We start from the raw sequence: 22,905 nt of genomic DNA, 5'->3' as shown, positions 1-22,905 counted from the left end.
GCAAATAGAACCTGCAGAAACAACGAGATACACTCTGAAACCTAATAAAACATGCTTTTCAGGAGCTATGGAGTCAAGCTCAGTGACCTTGCTGGTTGCAAACCTTTTGACATCTCTAATGAAGATAAAACTTGTCCTCTGCAAAACTGCAAATATCACCCTCTTCTTCTAAAATACAGATTTGAGTTGAGCAGACAAGGGAGCCCAGCCTAGCATAGTTCAAGTTTTTACATAAGGCCAACATGACCCCTACTGGTTCTCCAGGTCCCTGATTATTCTGGGATGCCCAGCTGCAGTCATTTGCGCCACCAGGGCGGTGCTATAGAGCACCGGGGCTGTCACAGTGGTACAGAGAGTCAAGTGATATTGGTGTGGGTATTTTTTTAATGTAATTGAATGTACTGTTTTAATTTTTGTTTTAATGTATCTCTGTGGGGTTTTGCTTGCTTGCTTGCTTGCTTGTTTTGTAAGTTACTTTGCCTTCAGCAAGAAAATGTGACCAATAAATTTGATAACTAATAATACAGTTACTAGATATACCAAGGTCAAGATTGGCACCAGGTGTGAGAAGACCTTTAACAAAGTACCCACTGGCAGACCATTTCCTATGTTTGTGAGGTGGGTGAGAGGGAGGTGTCTGGCCATGTTTGATGTTACCTTCCATTCTCTATTGATATTCACAATGGAGATAACGTCAATATTAAAAGCAGCTCCAACACTGGTGGCTCCATTTCATTGGTGCCTATAATTTAAACACCATTCACCCCAGAAAACAAATTGGAGGCAAAAGCTTATCTCTCCACATGGGAACCCTTTTGCCCTGGCAGGCCAGTCACCCATTGAAAACAATGGATAATTAAAACAGTAAGGGAGTTAATGGTGACAGGGGAGTGGCAAGGCCACGAATGTGCAATGAATCAAATGTGGTTTTAATGAATGGATAACTTTTTTAAAAAAAAAGTCCTTTTTTTAGCAACAACAATAGCAACAATAAATGGAGCAATGGAACATTTTATCCCCCTCTTGCATTCCCAACACAGAGCTTTCCAAACTTTCCATGTTGGTGACATACCTTTTAGACATGCATCATTTTGTGACACAGTAATTCAGTTTTACTAGCAAACTGGAGGTTAAAGTAACCCCTTTCCAGCCCTGGGAGGAGCGCGGAGGGCGTTTGTGCGACACACCTACACGCTGCAGCTGACACACTAATGTGTCCTGACACACATTGGAAAGCTCTGCACTTTTATTTTATTTTTTGCAGGGAGGAGATGATCAAGTCATTAGGTGGGGACCATACAGGCTTTGTGGATTGGCCTTGGCTTCACACATCACAAGTTGGAAGGACGAAAAGAGCTGACAGGGAGATCTTCCTTCCATTTAAGCAGCCCCCTCTCCCAGAATTTCTAAGCTCAAATTCAGTTACCAAAGGCACTTTTGATTTTTTTTTTCCAAATGGGGGAAAGATGAACTCAGTGTGTTGGCACCACTAGTTTTGACCTTAGTCTGCTGGTAAATCTTTTTTTTCTTTTTTCCTGGCTGATTTTAAAAGAGAAGAAGAAATAAAAGGCAGTGCAGGGACAGCTAGACCAATCCCTATCTTTGGAATCTTGGTCCCCAGCCAATAGCAGCTGTGGCATCCTTTTCAAAGGAAAGAGCATCTGTCAGAAAGTTACTCCCCTGTGCCTCTGCTGCTATTTGAACATTTCTAACTTGCATGGGTTGGTTTGGGTATATATATTGAGGGGGGTGAGGAAGTTCCTCTCTCTTTTGTTTTAAATTTTCTCCTCTCGAAGCTCTTGATTTTTTTGAAGCTTCATCTTTTACAAGCTGTTTAGAAAGAAAGGAAAATCAATTTATTCTGATTGTCTGGAGAAAGGGAGCAAGGCAGCCCTTTAATGATACTTGAACAGATGTGGAATTCTATTATACTTTGTTATATGCTGACAGAGAAATAAAAGTAGCATAAAAGAAAGAAGGGTGAATCACCAAAAAACAAGTGAACAATAAATTACAAAGTGCAATAAAGTAACCTGCTTTCTCTGTCTCCCCGCCCCACAAAGCTCTCCAGTTCATTGGCAGGAAAAGTGAACAGAGATTCCATGTATGATTTCTCACTGATCCTATTTGAAAATTACAATAGCAATACATTCTGCCTCATTCTTGGGTTGCCAGAGTTTCAGCTAATCCCTAAAGCTATTCCTACCAGTCCTTTGCTCTCCAGAGATATGCAGGAGGTGTTGTTTTTTATGTCTCCATACCAGGATAATAAGGGACGCGGGTGGCACTGTGGGTTAAACCACAGAGCCTAGGACTTGCCAATCAGAAGGTTGGCAGTTCAAATCCCCGTGACGGGGTGAGCTCCCGTTGCTCAGTCTCTGTTCTTGCCAACCTAGCAATTCGAAAGCACATCAAAGTGCAAGTAGATAAATAGGTACCTTTCCGGCGGGAAGGTAAACGGCGTTTCCGTGCGCTGCTCTGGTTCGCCAGAAGCGGCTTAGTCATGCTGGCCACATGACCCGGAAGCTGTCTGCGGACAAACGCCGGCTCCCTCGGCCTATAGAGCAAGATGAGAACGCAACCCCAGAGTCGTCCACGACTGGACCTAATGGTCAGGGGTCACGTTACCTTTACCTACCATGATAATACCTGACACATGTTTAAAAAACAAGGGTGTGGAACCTTTGTCCTTCCATATGTTGCCAAACTACAATGCCCATGAGACCTAGCATACATGGCCTATGGTCAGGGATGATGGGGGTTGTGGTTCAGAGATATCTAGAGGGGCAAAGATGCCTCACACCTGGTTAAAAACCACAGAGGCAGCCAATGTATTTCCCCCCATTGTTTCCCTCCTTGGACAGGAACATTTGCATTTTGTCTGAAGTTTGCTTTGGGTAACAACCTTTGGACAACCCAGGAGGACATGAAAAACCACTATCACAACCCACCCAAAAGTGAATTAGTTCCAGTGTGGTTGGGTTGCTGTTTAATAAAGCTTTCACTGAAAATCTGATAAGTTTGTTTGGGAATCATGGTAGGACTCAGCAGAGGCCACACTGGATTCATGTACCAGGATTCCCACACAGGCTTTTGACATAGGGAAGGTGATATTCCTCTTCTAGCTCAGCTTGCTTGCACCTCTGCTAAACTCTAAAAGAGAGGTGGCTACCCTGGGATCCTCCATGTGTCATTGGACAGCAGCTCCCATCAGCCCTAGCTAGCACATCCTATGCTCAGGGCTGATGGAAACTGGAATCTCACAACAACTGGGGTGGCATAGTTGGTTGTTGTTGTTGTTTAGTCATTTCTCTTCGTGACCCCATGGACCAGAGCACGCCAGGCACTCCTGTCTTCCACTGCCTCCCGCAGTTTGGTCAAACTCTTGCTGGTAGCTTCGAGAACACCGTCCAACCATCTCATCCTCTGTCGCCCCCTTCTCCTTGTGCCCTCAATCTTTCCCAACATCAGGGTCTTTTCCAGGGAGTCTTCTCTTCTCATGAGGTGGCCAAAGTATTGGATCCTTCATGGATCACTGTCTTTTCATGGCGAAGGGGGCTGAATAACTCAGAGAAGCTATGAGCTATGCTGTGCAGAACCACCCAAGATGGACAGGTCATAGTGGAGAGTTTTGACTAAACATGATCCACCTGGAGCAGGAACCGGCAAGCCACTCCAGTATCCCTGCCAAGAAAACTCCATGCACAAAAACAACTGGCATAGTTTAGCCACCTGTAAAGGAATTCTCCATGGCCTGGCTGCTCCAGTGCTTAAATGTTATGTCAATGCTTTCTTCCTCTTCCACTAGTGCCCAGTTCCTGCCCTGTCTCCCAAACCTTCTCAGACTGGCATATCTGGCAAGACAATTGACTTGCTTTGCTTTACCTGTCTCAAACAAGAACCTTGGTTTGGCTCTGGACTGAGGAATGGGGGTCCCAAAGATGGCACCTGTGGATCAAAGGTTACACATGTAATACATGTGCATCAGGGCAGCTGCAAGTTATTCTGCCCTCCTTCATAGTGACCTAGTGAGAGGTCAGCCATGCAAATGATTCAAGCATCCCCTTCAGTTGCCACCCCATCGGTGGTAGTAAATGAAGGGAAGAAAAAAGAGAGAGAAGGAAAGGAAGGTTTTATTCATTGTAAGAAACACAGGGGGGTTGTTTTGCTTGATGAGTGAAGCTTAAGTCAAAACAGCTAGCATAATGCCATTTGCCAGCTGGCCCACAATTGCTCGTTTAACAACTGTCTTAATTCAAGATGTGAATTGAAATGACTATTTTAAATACACAGCTGGGAGATTACTGGTGTGTGTTGTTTCTCAATCCAATATCATTTGGATTAAGCAATCGTTTCTCCCTATATCATCTGATCACTAGCAGACATCTCTATGCTGGTCAATGAAGGGAACAGATTCTGAGTGCTGTTCTTTGGATTCTCGGCTGTTGTTTTTCACTGCTGTTTCTCAGCTTTGCAATTGGTTGGCGTTAATGGTCGGATCATTGTTGCTTTTATGTTCACTTCTATATTTGTAACCTTATTTGAGCAGCTCATTTGTGGAAGGGGAAAGTAGTGCATAGTTTTTGTTAAAAAACAAACCAGAGTTTCTGGAAACTCTGATGTGGTTAAACTCTTAATTACGACCTCAGTCAGCAATTGGGCTCTGAACTGGCCAGTTCTGGCATAAAGTGTGTGAGTTGGCTTACTGCCCTTCCCTGATCAGTTGAGCGGTAGCTTTCTGCCAGCAATGCATCAAGTCACAGCAAACACCTACAACTCTCGCCAGGCTATGACAAGTATTTATGCGTACAAAAGATGCATTAATTAATGTTGCATCATTTTACTGCTTTTGCATATTAAAAGCAAAATGAGCCATGATAAATCACCCGAGGCTATTTCATTTTTCTAGCTGTTTTTATTAGATTTTGTACATCACCTTGGGACGTATTTTTTGTTTGTTTACCTAAATTTATATACCACTAACTAGACCAAAAGACCTCCATGTGATTTGCAGTAGACAGTCTTATTAAAAGTACCAATTAGAAACAGACATTAAAAACAACTTACATGAGATTTTTTGAAAAGAAATAAAATAAAACCTAACACTTATAAAACACATAATTCATTTTATGCATGGAAACATGGACAGAGGATGATTTAGAATATATACATAATTCTGAACATAAAACACAAGTAATTTTAAAGCACTTATACTTACTAATAAGATGGATCACAATTACAGGCTAATTACAGATAAGGTATCAATTAAAAAAACCAAAGCAACATAGCAGATAAAATCAAATCAAAATGCAGTAATAAAAATTGATGTACAACAACTAACAATAAAGTTTGAAAAAGCAGTAAGCACTATAAGAAGACTTGCTATCTCCAACAATTGGTTATGTGGTGTGTCCAGCTGCCCTACAAGCAAAGTTTGTGTTTTCGTTTTCCTAAAGGAAGGGAAATAAGCAGGGTGCAAGGCTGGATAGCTCAGTTGGATAGAGCATGGTGCTGATAACATCATAGTTGCAGGTTTGATCCCTGTATGGGACAGCTGCATATTCCTGCATTGCAGGGGGTTGGACTAGATGGACCTCAGGGTTCCTTCCAGCTTGACAGTTCTATTATTCTAACCCTGCTAACAATGCTCCCAAGTCACTCTTTGGATAGGGCTGCACATTGCAGGACTAATGTCAATGGAACAATCAGTAGGGAAAGGGAAAGAGTCCAGTGTAAAAAGCAAGGTGAGCCAAATTTGTTGCACAAGCCATCTGTTACAGAGCATTGCTAAGGGCAAAGAAATGTGTGGCTGTTATTTCTAAGATACCTTGGCATGGTAGTATATGAAAACCTTGTTTCTAGCTCTTAGAGTAAATGGAAATCTGTTAGGAAGCACCAGAAACATATCCTGTTGAGTGCATAATCCACTGGGTTATTGATTGAAGGAGAAACTAATGGCCAGAGAATAAGAATCCAGAGATTGCCTTGCTGGGACTTACTGATAGACCTCCACTGAGACATCTATTAAAGAGATATTTGTCAGTACCGGTGATACTGATTTGATCTTTCCGGTGACAATGCTAGCTGCCTTTTTTCCTGCAGCAAAGGGGTGCAGAATTGCTGGTTTGGCTTTTTGTGTCCTTCCTCAAGGAAATTGCCTTGGGGGGGAGGGGGGTCAAAAGAATTCACCTTGGTTCTTTGCAGAAGGGCCTGACAGGAGGCACAAAAGGTGTTCAGCTTCTTGAATAGTTTCCAAGATCCCCACCGCTCTGTATTTGTTTACAACATTTGGATCCTTTCTGACGCCCTTCACAATAGCTAGCACAACTTTACTCACAGATTGAAACATGAACTGGTAGCTACATGGGAGTCACTCTTGCACAGGCCCTTAGACCTGTGGCAGCCATACTCTGTCATGTGAGGAGAGTACCTGAAAAATTGCCCCAAGGGGATTCCACATTGGAGAGAGGGGGGGGGTGCATTGGTAGCCCTTTCTATATTTGACACTACACAATGAATTGGGATGTGTGTATGCCTGCAAGATATCAGACATGCTATCCCCTTTAAGGCTACTTCTGCCCCTGACTGACAGACACAGCAACCCATTTCAGTTACAATTCCCAATTTATGTTGGCTGGAGTGGGCCAAACTACGCATTATCATAGCTGTCAACTTTCAGATTTGAAAATAAGGGATCAGCAGCCACACCTGTCCCGGGGACAGTCTACGGGATATCTAACAATCCGGGATAGCAGCAGGAAGCAGCGGGAAACGGCGCTGGAATAAGGGAATTTTCCACAAAAAAAGGGAAGGTTGACAGCTATGCGCATTATGCGTCCATAAAAGTAAAGGGCAAAGGGACCCCTGACAATTACGTCCAGAAGTTTCTACATATGTGTCCCAGATTCATCTTGTCTCCTATAGAATCTGTATACACTGGTTGAGGACGTTTGATACCTTTAAAAAATATCATGAGTTTTCTCACTTAATCATTTGTTGGGATCAACCATTTCCACACAACTTGATGCCAAGTTTCTTGTTTTCCTCAGTTCATCATGTTGCAAATAACATCATAGTTGCAGGTTTGATCCCCGTATGGGACAGCTGCATATTCCTGCATTGCAGGGGGTTGGACTAGATGGACCTCAGGGTTCCTTCCAGCTTGACAGTTCTATTATTCTAACCCTGCTAACAATGCTCCCAAGTCACTCTTTGGATAGGGCTGCACATTGCAGGACTAATGTCAATGGAACAATCAGTAGGGAAAGGGAAAGAGTCCAGTGTAAAAATTACGTCCAGAAGTTTCTACATATGTGTCCCAGATTCATCTTGTCTCCTATAGAATCTGTATACACTGGTTGAGGACGTTTGATACCTTTAAAAAATATCATGAGTTTTCTCACTTAATCATTTGTTGGGATCAACCATTTCCACACAACTTGATGCCAAGTTTCTTGTTTTCCTCAGTTCATCATGTTGCAAATTTTATTATGGATTGTATTCTAGGAATTGTTCTCCACTTTTCTGCCAGGGTTCAGTATCTGCATCCAAGACTGTGATTTGTGGTCTTTCACATCAAGCTATTACAGACTGTGGTCGGGACACATAAACACTGGCAGTATTTGTCGTGCATAACTGCCTGTTACGAAAGGGCTGTTAAGCAACAAACAAAAATCTGAAAGTCGAGGCTAGAGAGAGAGAAAAACATTGTGGAGGCAGCAAAAGTTGGAAATAAGAAACCAATCAATTGTTGTTAGAAACATTTCTGATGTTCAAGAGCTTGGAAAAGAATGGAAGTTCTTGACAGTTGCTTATGTGCAGCTCATATTGTCTCCAATATTTTTGAAGTACGGAGAGTGAAGTACAGTGGTTCCTCAGGTTACAGACGCTTCAGGTTACAGACTCCACTAACCCAGAAATAGTACCTTGGGTTAAGAACTTTACCTCAGGATGAGAACAGAAATTGTGTGCCGGCAGCAGTGGGAGGCCCCATTAGCTAAAGTGGTACCTTAGGTTAAGAACAGTTTCAGGTTAAGAACGGACCTCCAGAAGGAATTAATTTCTTAACCAGAGGTACCACTGTACTGAAAAATTGCAGTCTTTGGCACTATTGGATCTGGTTTGGATGGTTAAACTTTAAGCTTTGGGCTGGTCATTCTGGAGGTGTTTTTTTACATAATGGAACACTGTCTGGAGATTCACTCCCACTCCATGTAGACCAGGGGTGGGGAACAATTTTCAGCCCAAGAGCCACATTCTCTCATAGGAAACCTTCCAAGGGCCATATACCAGTGGTGGGCAAAAAGTGAGTGGAGCAAGAGAAGTCACTCTTGCCTTTGTGCAGTAGGCTCCATTGCAGCCATGCACAAATCCAGAGGTTTCTATGCACACGTCCAGGCAAGTAAGAGACATTATCACAGTTCAAATATACATCCCAGGCAGGCAAAAATGGCCAAACATTACACAGAGGGGTGGGGAAATATGGTCAGTAAGAGATGTGGCATGGGAAGGGCTGTGTCCTGGGGAGAGTCCCAAGGGCTTGGACTTTTAGGCCTGAGCTTCCCCATTCCTGGTGTGGACAATATTGAGCTAGATGAACCAGTGGTTTGCCTAAGTATAAGGCAGACTCTCGTGCTCCTATGTTTCTTGGGCGGGCAGTTGGCAGAGTCTTCACGCTATGGCAGTTTGCACACGTTTTGGGCTATCAATTGAGAAGTGCGATTTTGTGTGCGTTCACCGGGACTGTTGCAATAGTCCGGATGTCACCCAACTATAGTCCTCGTCTGCAACCAAAACAAAGTGTCTCACATTCATCCCATATCACCCTTGCCTCTTCTATCCCACCCTGCCTTCTCTTGTTTCCTTCCCTTGCCTCATCATTCCTATCAGGCCCTCTGGGACCCGCTCCCAATGTTCAAATTGAGAGCCGATCTAGAAAAGACTGGGGAATCCATGGTCAGACCTCCCATCATCCCATTCCAATATTAAAAGCAGCCACATGCAGAAATGGGTGTTCCCCTTGCACTGAGTGTGGAGAGGTTAACCATCCTTCCAAGACACTCCCACTGTTGAAATTATTTCTTGCCCACCCACAGCTGCTTTTAGTTATGGGGATACACATTTTGCAATCAGTTTTTAACCCAGCCACCCAGGCTATCAGCAGCTTTAATGGAAAGAATTTATTATTATTATTATTGTTGTTGTTGTTGTTGTTTGTTGTTGTTAGGGAACACATTGAAAGAAAGGACCATCGTTTCCTTTAGTGTCACATCCCATTCAGTTTGGACTTTCCCACTCCCTTCTTTCTACTTTTACCCATCATCAGATCTCTTTTGTGTAGATTATAAACTAATTCAGATTGTAAACTACTTGGCGGATGAGGCTGTGTTTATTGCCTGCCATTGTAAACCACCAGGTACTTTGACAAAGACGTTAACAACAATCATTATTAATATACTTCTTAGCGACTCCGCGTTTTGAGGATATACAACCCCGTTTTGCATATTGTAAAAGAGAGTGAGCTCCTTTTATAGGACGCCTTGTTTTTCAATGGCTGCGCATCACCACATCTGCTGCATCCCTCCACTACATTTAACGCTGGTCCAGGGAGCCCTTAATCTGGTATGGATGTCAGCTGAAATCCCTCTCAATGTTACATGCTACAGCTGCCCTAATCCTCTAGCAGATGGTAAACGTTTGTGCTGCCGTGAAGGAGCTTCTGAAAATACTGAGGCTCAGGCTTAAAGCTGTCTTCCGTGGGGTCCAATTTACACTGATACAAAGACCCTGCCATCAATAAAAGGAAAGCACTGATTTGTCCAACCGTTGCTGTTGTTTTACCTGGGAGTGGTTCATGTACACAGTTATATTTTTTAGTGACAGTTACTATGCAGTTGTGTTTTGGACTGGGTAATAATACCTGTTAGTTGACATGCAATGACTGTTAAAATTTGACAATATTTGATGGCAGTCTTCCAGTTTATCGTCCCCCCCCCCCCCGTTAGACCCAGCCAAAATAAAATATGACCAAGAGATGCCAACATGTCGAAATGACCTGAAATATGACATAATAAAATGTCACACCCAAGATGTTCAATTCAAAAATAACCCACATCAAAATATGAAATATGGAAATTCAAATTGGCAATTTTTTTCAAAGTAAGAATGTGCTGCATTTGAGGGAATACTGTGGGCCACTATCGTGGTTTGATGCAAGCTAGCAGCTCTCATAAACTTTGGCAATGGAGAGGAATAACACACTAGTCCTCATTGATGCATTGGGGCTGGAGTCCACCATGCAACAATTTTCTGCAAAATAAAGGCATGAGTAAAAATGCAACTTTTGTATTTCTTGCAAAGGGAAATTACGTTTCTTTTGTAAAAATAATTTCCTCTTGCTGATGTTAGGAAAACAAAATATGTTTTTTGTGTGTGTGTGAATTGTATTTATTTTAGATCCACTGATTCAGAGTTATTTCCCCCCTCTCCTCTCTGTCTCTGTCTCCCTCTCCCTATCTTTCTCTTTATTTAGGAAAAGAAGAATACATCGCGACATTCAAAGGGTCAGAGTATTTCTGCTACGACTTGTCCCAGAATCCTATCCAGAGCAGCAGTGACGAAATAACTCTGTCCTTTAAAACCCTTCAGAGGAATGGACTGATGCTTCACACTGGAAAATCGGCCGATTATGTCAACCTTGCCCTGAAAAACGGAGCGGTCTCCTTGGTTATTAATTTGGGCTCAGGGGCCTTTGAAGCGCTAGTGGAACCTGTGAATGGGAAATTTAATGACAATGCCTGGCATGATGTCAAAGTAACCAGAAATCTGCGTCAGGTAACAGTAGAATGGATACAGCAATAACTGACTTTGCTTTTGCCACAGCTAAGTGTTTGGTGATCTTGCAGTTAGTACAACATGCCATTGAGTGTTTAGCTGACCTCTGAAATGTAGATTTCAACGTGTTACCAAGAGATGGGTCAATTAAACCACACATGAGCACAGGCACACCTAGAAAGTCATTGCGGGCCAGGGTTGTCTCAACAATTGTAGAATTGTGCATGTGTGTAAATATATGTGTATTAAATACACATATGCATCTAAAGGAGATGATTAAAGTGTGAAATATTATTGCTATAATGGGAGACCAATTCAGTCTCTCTCTCTTTTTAAGGGAACTGTTTCATATTTGTAATTAACCAGGCAACATATCTTTCTGTTGACGAAACATAACTCCTTATGATAAAATTGTTGTGGTCCATGAATTAATTCAATAAAACCATAGCTGAAATGTTCATGTGGGAAATAAATTAGAATGCATAATAAGACAAATAATAGATAATTCATAATACCTAATAGATGCAAATATCTAACACTAATCACCTCACTTGCACAGCTGTGTGTTATTGTCTGATGAAAATAGGGTGGTTTCCAGCTAATCAATGGGAATGTTCTCCAGGATATACATGCTTTATAGCACACCAGGCATTAGATTTGGCGGGAGTCCTATGGCACATATCTAGCTATAGTTCTCTTCCCAGGAGCCTAGCTTGCAAACTGCTCATGAGTTCTACAGACTTCTTACATTATCCAGATAATCCTCACTCATCTTTGGGAGCTTCTTCTGCCATGCTATTTATTATATTCTCATTTATTGTGATGCACCGGTTGTTCATTGGTGCAGAAGCATTGGCCTTTACATGGGATTTCTCCAGCCACATGGATTTCACACTCATTTGGGTGGTGGAACTAAATTTGCAGCTACAAAGTGTGACCGTTTGATGGGAATGTGGAGGTAGTGATATCCTACTGAGTGTGGTGGTAGTGCAATATTGATGGATTTGTGCACAAGAAATGCTGCATATGTCACACGCAGAAGAGAATTACATATAAACAGCATTTTAAAATGTATATCAACACTTTATGCCCTAAGATTGCAGCTGTACACATAGGTTATTGGTACGTAATAAGTTATTGTACACCACTTAAAAGATTTATAAAACTTTAAGCAGTTTATAAATGCTTTTAAATACATAAATGAATAAAAAAACCCAACAGAAATCAATGGAAATTTAACGACAGGATGGCATCTTAAAGCGTTTGTTCTAAAACAATATATCTGACTTGCTTTCCAGACAACTTCAGCTTGAATTACGACTCAGAAATTCTTGGCAACCCCGTCGTTACTTTATCCACTTTCAAAGCAGCTGGCTGGGTGTTTTGCTCTTATTTTATTGAAGGAAATTTTCAGATTAAATATAGTGAGTTGCTAAAAGGGCATCCAGTGAATCTATAGGGCTGAGATTGGAATATAAACATGTCTGGTATCCATTTGATAATCCTTTTGGATGTTAGTATACTACAGTAACTATGCTACAGGGTTTGGTTACAGATATTGGTTTCTCCATTTTTGTCATGAAGCTTCTTGGGTGCTTGTTGGCAAATCACTGCCTTTTAAATACTTAATTAGACTTCTCTTTATATGCACCTCATGCAGTATGGTCACTACCACTTCCATAATGTTCATAGACCTATGTAAAGGCCTTTGCTCACATAGTGATTGGACAATGCTTGTGTGATATGCTAAATAGGCTGTCAGAAGGATCATGTGGCCAGAAGTTTTCATAAGTGCCCTAACCAGGATTAAAATTATCATGAAGGAGGCAGCAGTGATGTCACAGGGCAATATACAAGGGATCTTAACTAGGGTGGCTTTTAACATGATGGCGAAGCAGCGGGAAAGGAAGTACAATGATGTAAAAAGATGTTGGCTTGAGATGTACATGCTCCAGCTTCAGAAACAGTATATGACTTACGCAAAACCATTTTCAGACATTAAACCGGAAATATGGTAGGAGGAACCACAACTTGTTCAGGCTTCCTCTCCCCTGGTTTGATTGAAGTGCTATGAGTTTAAGAATGATAAAGTCATTCACATATTGTACAACTCATAAAAATGACCTGGTTCACACGTCCCATTAAACCGTGGTTAAAAAATGAGCTGTGGTTTAATGCAAATGGTCTGCTGCTTGGTATTGCAAGCACTTCAATCCTCTCCTGCTCCTGCTGTTGCTACTCTGGAGAGGAAAGAAAGCAGAGACAGCATTCACATTACATCAGGGCCGGCCCATTCATGTGGCAAGGTGAGGCAACAGCCTTGGGAGGCAAGCTCCACAGGGACAGTAGATCCCAATGTAGATCTTTATTGCCCTCCTTGCTCATGTTATACATCTTCACTCACCCCTTTTTCCCTAGCGAGGAGGGGAGTGCTGTTTTGTGGTTTGCCTCAGGTGCCAAAATGTATTGGGCTGGTCCTACATTGCATAAGAACTAGCATTCATGGTTTGTTTCTCTCTAAACAAGCCACAGATGGAATCCAAGGTTCCTGGCTTACTACTCATGTCTTATTTGAAGAAAAATAAATGGGAAGCATTTCCTTCTCAGCAGGAGTGGCAGACCAAATCTGATGCTTTTGACTAGCATGCAACACCAATGGTTATTTTAAACTGTGGTTTAAGGTGCTAAATGAACCAGGGCCAGTGAATAACAATATATCACCAGAATGGTTTCGTTTGTGCCACAAAATCTGGCATAGGAAGGGCACACACCACTGCTAATTTTGACGGAAATGGACATCAAATTAGTCAGCAAATGGCCCACTTTCTAGATTTGCCTTTGCTCATCCAAAACTGTTAAAAGAAACCAACATATAAAAAGCAACCAACATGGGGTGGGAGCTAGAAGTACCAGTTAGACATGTTCCGGCAGGTGCATGACCAGAGAGCTAGCTGCAGAAATCCATTCTACTCATTGTTATGTGTCAGGATATTTGCTTTGTTTCATTGCAGTAAACTGTGATCCTAAAGTCCATCAATATGACCGAAAGAAGTTTTGGAGTTGAAAAGAAGTCCTTGTGTGCTGAGTCAAAAAAAAATTGAGTACTAGGGGATTCCTGCTGATTCGCTTGGGGGGGATTTGGGGGTCAGGAGAAGCAGTGGTCAGCTGATGAGCTTTAGGCGTTCCACCCCCCCCCCCGAGAGTCATTTTGAATGTCTGTCAGAAACACTCAGTTGGAAGAGGACAAAAGGAATGTGGTCATTATGTCTGTTTCTGTCCAGTGGAGAGCTGAAATAAGTTCTACAGTATATATATCGATATCGATCTCTATATATAAATATATTTGCAGGAAAAGACAACTGCTGTTACCTCTGTGGAGGCGTATCTGTTAGTCTGCTTTTTTATTTTTCCTTGTAAAATTATTTTGCCCTTTTTTCTGTGTTACTAACATGCTTAATAACTAACATGTCATTCATGGAATGTTTCATTCTACTAACCGTTACCTGAACCAAAATAATGTACTAACATTGGTAGTGACCATCATATTTTTTAAGTAAACGATCGTTATTCTGTTCACAAGTTTTTAATTTCCTTTCTCCCCCCTTCTCCACAAAGCACTCAGGCATTGGACACGCTATGGTAAACAAACTACATTGTTCGGTAGATATCATTCTAATTGTTTCTTATTTTGGGTTTGCCGTGTGTTTCCTTTCTTTCTTTTAACTGTAGACATCATTAACAAAAGAGGAACTGCGGTTGGTACTCTTCTGCTTACTTTTTTAACCTCCTCTTCATCTGTTGTTGACCTCCTATTTTCTTTTACTTTATCTGTTCCTGTCCAATTCTTTCTCTCTCCTCTCTCTCTCTCTTTTTTTGAACTCACACGTAGAGGGGCATCCTTAACATTTTGCATCAAAAGCTGTGGTTAACTAACAAGGGATTAAGCTGGCCTAGCGTGCCGCCAGCCTAGCTGGCACTCTAACCATTCATAATGCATGGCATGCGGGCACGGACGAGAATGACGGAAGTGACACATCTACATACTGTTACTTCATCAACAAAGCCGTTTGGTTCTCTCCATTCCTTTCTCTTCCTTTCTTCTCCTTCTCTGATACTCGCTTTCCTGCATGCGCACATCAGAGTGTGCTGCTGCCACTTGGTCGTTCTTTGCTGGGTTCCCCTCACCCCTCTTCTTCCCTCCCTCTTGCTTTGGCATGGACTCTAGGCTCTTGCATGGACAAGTCGCTGCTGTATATATGGTGCAAACAGTGATGGTGCTGCTGGCGATATTGCTTGTGCCTCTTTTTCTTTTGTTTTCTGTTTTTTCAAGGTGCACGTTCTTTTTATTAGTCGATGACAGACTTTACTGAACTTACTAATATGTAACACCAGCTAAACTAACCTAGGGAAGCATTCTACTAACACCATTTTTGTGTCTGCTAATCAACCTTTTTGAGTTGCGAATAGGGACTTGCTGACACTAGCTCAATAATAAGACAACTCTTTTAACTAGTTAGAGCACCTAGGGATAGAATCCAAGACTAAACCTCAAACAGACATGAAAATGGGCTCCGGCTTAGGTCTCAAAAAAATAATAATAACAATAATAAAAACAAATAAAAATATAAAAAACAACAATAAAAAACCAGGCATATCCCAAGGACAGCAGTATGTAGGTCTGAGTATAGCGTGTCCTTTCCCTGTGCTTTGTTATCTAGGTGACAATATCAGTGGATGGAATTCTGACCACGACGGGCTACACACAAGAAGACTACACCATGTTGGGCTCCGATGACTTTTTCTATGTTGGAGGCAGTCCTAGCACAGCAGACTTGCCTGGGTCACCAGTCAGTAACAACTTCATGGGCTGTCTCAAAGAGGTAAATAACGTCACCGCCATAAATGACATTCCATCATGAGATTGACAAAAGGCCAGGGCCTCATAACCTCAGTTTACCTGTGTGTGTGTAACTGTTTCTTTAATCTGACACCTGAGTCCCCATTGCAAAGATGGTTATGTGAGCCCACGTCCCTAATATAAATTCCACCTTTTTTAAAAAATAAATAAATAAAGACTGATTTACTGTACAACTGAATGTGTTGTATCTTGCAAATGCCTCTAAACCAGCCATCCCCAACCTTCGGCCCTCCAGATGTTTTGGACTACAATTCCCATCATCCTTGACCACTGGTCCTATTAGCTAGTGATCATGGGAGTTGTAGGCCAAAACATCTGGAGGGCCACAGGTTGGGGGTGCCTGCTCTAAACGATATATTCTTTACTACCTCTACTATAAGAATGCAACATGAGGATTTGTCATTGCTGTTATCTTACGTATCTACTCTTCATTGGGATCTCTGTGGGATTTCCGTCTTGCAAAAGTGTATGTGTGGGATGAAGGGCGTTCTTATTGTGCGATGGCACCAAGGCTTCATTCTCTTTGAGGTGATCAGCCTGTGTCTGAGCTACACCTATTGAGAATGCAGGCAGGAGGCTTCAAGGTATTCAGTGAGCAGCCATTCAGGAAAAAAAAATGATGTTTAGGTAAACTTTTTGATTGCTACAGTGCTATATTTTAATAATGATGCATTCACAATGCAGATTTGCCACTTTATTTTGTTTTAGATGGATTCTAGGACTGGGTGGATTGAAATTCTTAACTTTGAATACCTAGAGTTCCATCCCACCTCTTAATGGCTTGGGAGTAGTTTACACGTGGAATTCCCTATCCCCCATATGTGCTCAGTCAGCTTCTTTAATCTCTGGAATTGGCACTGTTATAGGCAGCACATAATTATCATTGATACTTTAGTGTGACAGAACCTACACTTTGGAACGCCTTGTCTATGGATGTCAGGCAGTGGCTTCCCTGTACTCTTTGCGGTGCCTGTTTAAAACACTTTTGATTAGGCAACCCTATCTAGACACACAGGTGTCTGTGTCTTGTAATATCTTTTACCAATAATTTTAGCTATTTTTAAATGTTTCCAATGGTTTTCCACTGTTCTCGTTGATCATTTAAATATCTATTGTAAGTCACTTAGAGGTTTTACTACAATTAAGCAGTATATAAAGTTTGTTAAACGATCCCATTCCAGTGATTCTTTAAAAGCGCAAGTGCTCGAATGGATATACAGAGCTTTCCCGCTGACAGGTTTTCCTCCTAACCACCAACACATAGTTCCATGTTCACAAGCCATGTACATAGAGAACTTCCCCTCCCATTGAAGCAAATGCAAAAATATTCATGTATACATCAGATCCCTGGATCTGTGTTGAATCAGCTCAGAGGGATCATTCCTACTACTGAGTGCTGGCCTAGTGCTGGAGCCTATGGAGAAATCAGCAAGGCAGGTCAGGTTCAGGACCATGGATAGTTCCAAGTGAAAAACTAGCTGCAGGTTGAGAGCACACTAAGAGGTTTTTCAAACCTCTGCCTCCAGACTGTTGTTGTTTAGTCGTTTAGTCGTGTCTGACTTTTCGTGACCCTATGGACCAGAGCACGCCAGGCACTCCTGTCTTCCGCTGCCTCCCGCAGTTTGGTCAAACTCATGTTGGTAGCTTTGAGAACACTGTCCAACCATCTCGTCCTCTGTCATCCCCTTCTCCTTGTGCCCTCAATCTTTCCCAACATCAGGGTCTTTTCCAAGGAGTCTTCTCTTCTCATAAGGTGGCCAAATATTGGAGCCTGAGCTTCAGGATCTGTCCTTCTAGTGAGCACTCAGGGCTGATTTCCTTCAGAATGGATAGGTTTGATCTTCCTGCAGTCCGTGGGACTCTCAAGAGTCTCCTCCAGCACCCTAATTCAAAAGCATCAATTCTTCGGCGATCAGCCTTCTTTATGGTCCAGCTGTCACTTCTATACATCACTACTGGGAAAACCATAGCTTTAACTATACGGACCTTTGTTGGCAAGGTGATGTCTCTGCTTTTTAAGATGCTGTCTACTTTGTAAAATTGAAATGTATAGATTTGGGAGGGACCCAAATGGTCATCTATTCCAACCCCCTGCAATGCAGGACTTCTTCTAGGCTCCTTGTGGAGAGCCTGAGATTCTTAAATGGCTGAACCTGAAGACAGGCACTCCTTCTCCACTCCATGTGTGGTGGGTGCCCTCCACCTTTGGACTGTGGGAAGCAGGAGGCTCCTCAGCAGAAGTCATAGAAACATGAATTTGTAGAGTTTGAAGGGACCTCGAGGGTCATGTAGTCCAACCCTCTGCAATGAAGGAATCTCAACTAAAGCATCCATGGCAGATGGTCATCGAGTCTCTCCCAATAAGGAGAGAACACAAGTCACCTCAGTTGCAGTGATCTCCTGTTCTTTACCAACCAACTCAGAGCCTTGAACCTGCGTTGCACATTGCTAACTCTTCTGAAAATGTACATTTGGAAAGGCCCATTCAGCTCTTAGCTCGGCCTCAGTACTGGCCAGGGGTTTTGGTCACCCTAGGCTGCAGTTTGTTCTGGCTCAGGTTTATTCCAGGATCAATAGTGTTTTCCCTCTGCAGGCTTTAAAAATGGGTTTTATTCTTAAATAGAGTGACCCTAGTTCAACCCAGCCACTGCTGTGTCTCTTTATTTAGCCATCAGGTCACAAATGTTGAGAGTAAGCAATTGGACTTGGAAAACATGGCCCCTGCAATGCTTGAATCAGCATTTAGAACAGTGTTACAAGATATCATGTGGCTTGGATCATTAATTTTTTTTTAAGGTTAAACCCACCTGAATATCAGAAAATGGAGACAATCAAGAGGGGAGTGCTCAGAGATATTAGGTTCAGCACCACCACCAAAGAAAAACAGCTGTACTAGAAGAACCTTTTCTCTGATTCAGCAAGGGAATACATATGGGCTGATTTAGGTCCAATTTAGAAATTTCCCTCCCCATCCCTTTCAGACCTAGTTATGTTTATTCATCCTTCCCACAGTGGATTTTCAAACACAAGCATAACTTGCAGGCATATTCCCATTCTGTTTAATAATAATATGGAGCCTTAACAAGAAATAAAGAGGTGTTGTTGTGTCTGCAGAAACTCATTGCATCTGACAGCGTCTGTTGCATCTCAAAATATGTATTTTTGTCCTTAGCAAAATGCATGTGAAACTTTATTGCCAGTGAAGGAAATCATTTTTTTCCATATTCCATATGGGGCGGGGTGAGAGGCAGTCTGCCCTATGGAAAAGTTTGGCATTCCTACAATTGTTAATGGTTTTGTGGGCAATCAAGGATACAAACACATTGTTGACAAATAATTTAGGGAAATGTGTTCTCTGAGCAAAAGTTGATGGGGAGGGGAAATCTTGTGAAAAACATCGCCAAATGTTTTAAGACATCTTAAATTAAATGAAATGTGTGCTTTTTAATTGGATGAGGAGCATGCAAATAAATAAAAAAGGGAGTTGTGCATAAAATTTCATTGCCTTATGAAACAGAGAAAGAGGGATAAATTGAGTAAATTAAACATAAGATTGGGTGAATGGATTGGGTTGTAATCAACAAAGTCAACCCATTTGTGCAATGATGTTCACATGCACAATTGAACATCCCCTCCCTCTTCTCTCCCTGCATGCCCTCATAGCCCTCCAAATATGCTCTGGAGGGCAGTGGAAACCCCTATAGAAGGCAGAGGGAGGGGCAGTTCCATTGTGGAAATTGAATTCCTTGCATGAAGTGAGTGACTTTGCTGAATGCAACCCAGAGAGTGCTAGGCTTGAAGCTAGATCTAGGTTCTCAATTACTCTTTTTTGCAGTCTTTCTCCTAAACCAGGCATCCCCAAACTCGGCCCTCCAGATGTTTTGGGATTACAACTTCCATCATCCCTAGCTAACAGGACCAGTGGTCAGGGATGATGGAAATCGTAGGCCCAAAACATCTGGACAGCCGAGTTTGGGGATGCCTGCCCTAAACCTCAGTTTTACATCAGTAAAATGGGAATGATAGTGGCTCACCTCACAACATTTATGTGAGAGTGAATACAAAAAACAATGCAGATTAGAATGAAAAAATAAATAAGTAGCAAAAGTGGCTTTTCAAAACAAAGATTCCATTAATTCAGAACCTTTAGTGTTCTGAAAACCAGCATATATTAAAAAGGCTTACCATCTGATTCATAGTCTGCTTATTTGGATTTATATTGATAGATCTCTAAGCTTAACCTCCAAATCGCTTTAGTTTTTCAGTGGGTTTTGAATCTGTATTTAATTCAATTCAATTGGGATCCAAGATTTAAATTATAGATAGCAATAAGATTTTCAGGCAGGATGATTGAGCTATAACACACATGCTGAAATTATGATGCTCAGCCCACTAGTCATGTATCAAGGCTCTTCCAAGTGATTGAAAAGTCATTTGGGTTTTTTTCAGTCCCTTAAGGGAAACATAAAAATTGTAGGTTTTGTCAAGCCTATGTCATTTGCTGCTGCCTTGTGTTTGGCTTGATAGCTCACAGGTTGTGTGGAACTAGGCTGCAGCTTGTTATGTTAAAGAGATTGGTCAGATCTTGACTACAGGTTCCCTTGAGTAGCCCTTCTGCTGCATTGCCAAGAAAGCAGCATGCATCAAGAAGTTGGCATCCATCTGTCTTCAAAGACAATGGAGTGTGCCTCAGAGATGAGGCCAAACAACTGGAGAATCACAGAACTCACTGTGGCTGCAAAGACCACTAACTGCTGCCTCCCATGTTGCTTTTGTTGCATTAGCAGCACCAAAGTAACCTCTCCAGAGTGCAAGCCTGGGCATTGTGTATGAAGGTCCTGGGCTGTCCAAGCAACAGGTGGTGATGTGGTCCAAAGGAAAGCAGAGCAATGCATTTGGCACCAGCTTGGCTGCAGGAATTGCTAGAAGGAGGCTTACAAGACACCACCCATCTTAGGGGCTCCAGTCTCGATTGTGAGTCCCACAAGCCAACAAGATAGAATGTACAAAATGAGCAGAGATGGACAAATCACTCTGCTTCTGGTCTGTGCCACAGGCCTGCAAACGTGGTAGGGAACTCGTTGCTTTGTATTCCCATACCACAGTTAGGATTGATTCCTTCTAGTCCTTACAGCATTAGATAGGCTATTAGATAGCATGATGTAAGGATGTGCAGAGGACTCCTTAAGTTTTGGATCAGTTTTTCACTGAGGCACCTCTGCGGTCATGGGTGAAAAACGGAGCGAGAGGCTGCAGAAGCTAAACAGCATTCAGTTTCCCCTGTGAGCTTTTCTTCAATATTATCATAAAAATGGCTTTTGGCAAGATGAAACCTGTAGAACCGAAGTCCTACTGAATTTAGTTTCACCTTCTTCATTCCCTTCCATCAAGGGTAGGGATGAAAGATTTCCTTTCACAAATATTTATCCTGAACCTAAGTAACGACAACTGTCATCTCACTCCTCCTCTGTAACTCCTACAGTGATAAAAAGGAATGGAGGGCAATAATGTTGTTGTTTTCATCTAGATACTTATGCCATCTACAATACCATATCGTTATGCACATCCCAGTCTCTGAGTGGTGGGAAATTTTGGGGTGTGGGGAGGGTTAGCACATAGACATCGGTTTTGCTTTCCTTGAAATGAAGGGTACAGGAGACTTTGACACCCTTGTAATATATTATTATAATTCACACACATATATATGCACACAGGATGAGCATAAAGTGGAAAGGATCACAGCACTAACACTTCAGCAAATGTTGCCCCCTCACCCTTAGGTATCCAGCTGCCTAAGTACGTTAGTTTTGCATTCAGCACAAAAAGCAAGTTATGACAAGACTGGACTCAGGTCTACTCTTAACACTCACTGGTAGCATCACCTCCCTTCAGGAGAGGGGTAGAAACTTGCTCCCTTTTAACCCCCCTTCCTAGAGCCTTAGTCACCCATACTCTTTAGTCCTGCAAAGAAACACTTAACACACATTAACTTGACAAAGAGACTAGTTTGTCTGCCTTGACAGTCTCCTTTCATACAGAATCACATCTAACAGACTTTTTAAAAAAATCACAGGCTAGGAGGCAGCCCCAAAGATGCCATCTAAGCTACCCCTCAATCCTATAACAGCATCAAAAATTCTCTCTCTGGGAGCTATAACTCAATAGAATGTCATTAAAATTCCGTAGAAAGATTATCCTTCTTTACTGATTTCTATCAGATGTTTTTCCACTGTGGCGTAAAGAATTATTTATCTTCTAAATGTAATCTTGTAGTCTACGGTTATTTCTATCTCTGCACCCCAATTCTTGCTGAGTTTGGCTTGCTTTCATCTGAGAAATCGTGAAAGTTTTGTCTTCTATAACACTGTTCTCTTCTGCTGATTCTGTTGAACTGTTCCGAACACCTGGATCAGCCTTGTTTTTCTCCCTTCCACCTTTCCAAATGAAAATACATCATTTCATTTGATATCCCTGTCCTTGTTAACAAGGGTCAAATCTTGGGGGGTGAGGGAAATGACCAATGAGACAATTTTCTAGTAGCATCTCATCTGGAATGACAGATAATCATCCATGGCTTCTTTTAAAAGCCACATAAGAGAGTTTGTGTGATTCATGTGTGGGGAGGGGGGCAGAGGGAGAACCCAGAGTGGGGAAAACACCACTCTGGAAATTAGCAACTTTATTTCACAACTTGAGCTTTCATTTCCAATCACTAGAAATTTAAATTTTTAAAGATCACCACTTGTCTGCTGTGTTTGCATCTGAGAAAGTCAGGGATGCATTATTCATTTTTTGCCTAGCTGGGTCCGCTCTGTGATGTGTGGTGATTAAAGATTTAGTGCTGTGGGAGTTATAGACCAGAGAGCTGCTTCCACCTAACGTTGCTCGTAGTGACTCATCCAAAGGTCAAACAAACTTTTCACTCAGTGCAGAGATCTCTGCACGAATCGGGAGCCCTCCCCATGAAGATCTAGAGAATAATAATGGAGCTATTTTGAAAAAAAATCCACTACAGTGGTACCTCTGGATGTGAATAGGATCTGTTCCGGAGCCCCGTTCGCATCCTGAGTAGAACGCAACCTACGACTGCGCATTTGCATGTGCGCGGGTCGCGATTCGCCGCTTCCGCTCATGCGAGTGACATCATTTTGAGC

The 22,905-nt window shown here is 42.1% G+C and overlaps 1 protein-coding gene and 1 long non-coding RNA gene across 47 annotated transcripts in view; one reads left to right on the top strand and one right to left on the bottom strand.

Moving 5' to 3' along the window:
- Positions 1-22,905, top strand: part of NRXN1 (neurexin 1) — a 986,669-nt gene that overhangs the window by 331,420 nt on the left and 632,344 nt on the right. For 24 of the 46 annotated variants that reach the window (XM_083604813.1, XM_083604810.1, XM_083604804.1 and 21 more), the window contains 2 exons: positions 10,532-10,833; positions 15,552-15,713. In XM_083604813.1, the coding sequence (XP_083460939.1) occupies positions 10,532-10,833; positions 15,552-15,713 (464 nt within the window). Of the gene's footprint in view, positions 1-10,531; positions 10,834-14,448; positions 14,494-15,551; positions 15,714-22,905 lie in introns of all 46 variants that reach the window. The other 22 variants (XM_083604801.1, XM_083604798.1, XM_083604811.1 and 19 more) reach the window with 2 other exon arrangements.
- Positions 1-22,905, bottom strand: part of LOC310758919 — a 438,564-nt gene that overhangs the window by 394,177 nt on the left and 21,482 nt on the right. The gene's annotated exons all lie outside the window — the stretch shown is intronic.

The sequence above is a fragment of the Podarcis filfolensis genome (assembly GCF_964270895.1).
Source record: "Podarcis filfolensis genome assembly, chromosome: 3".
In the NCBI taxonomy this organism is placed as follows: Eukaryota; Metazoa; Chordata; class Lepidosauria; order Squamata; family Lacertidae; genus Podarcis; species Podarcis filfolensis.
Note: the sequence above shows the minus strand (reverse complement) of the source record. Positions and strands in the feature narration are given on the sequence as shown.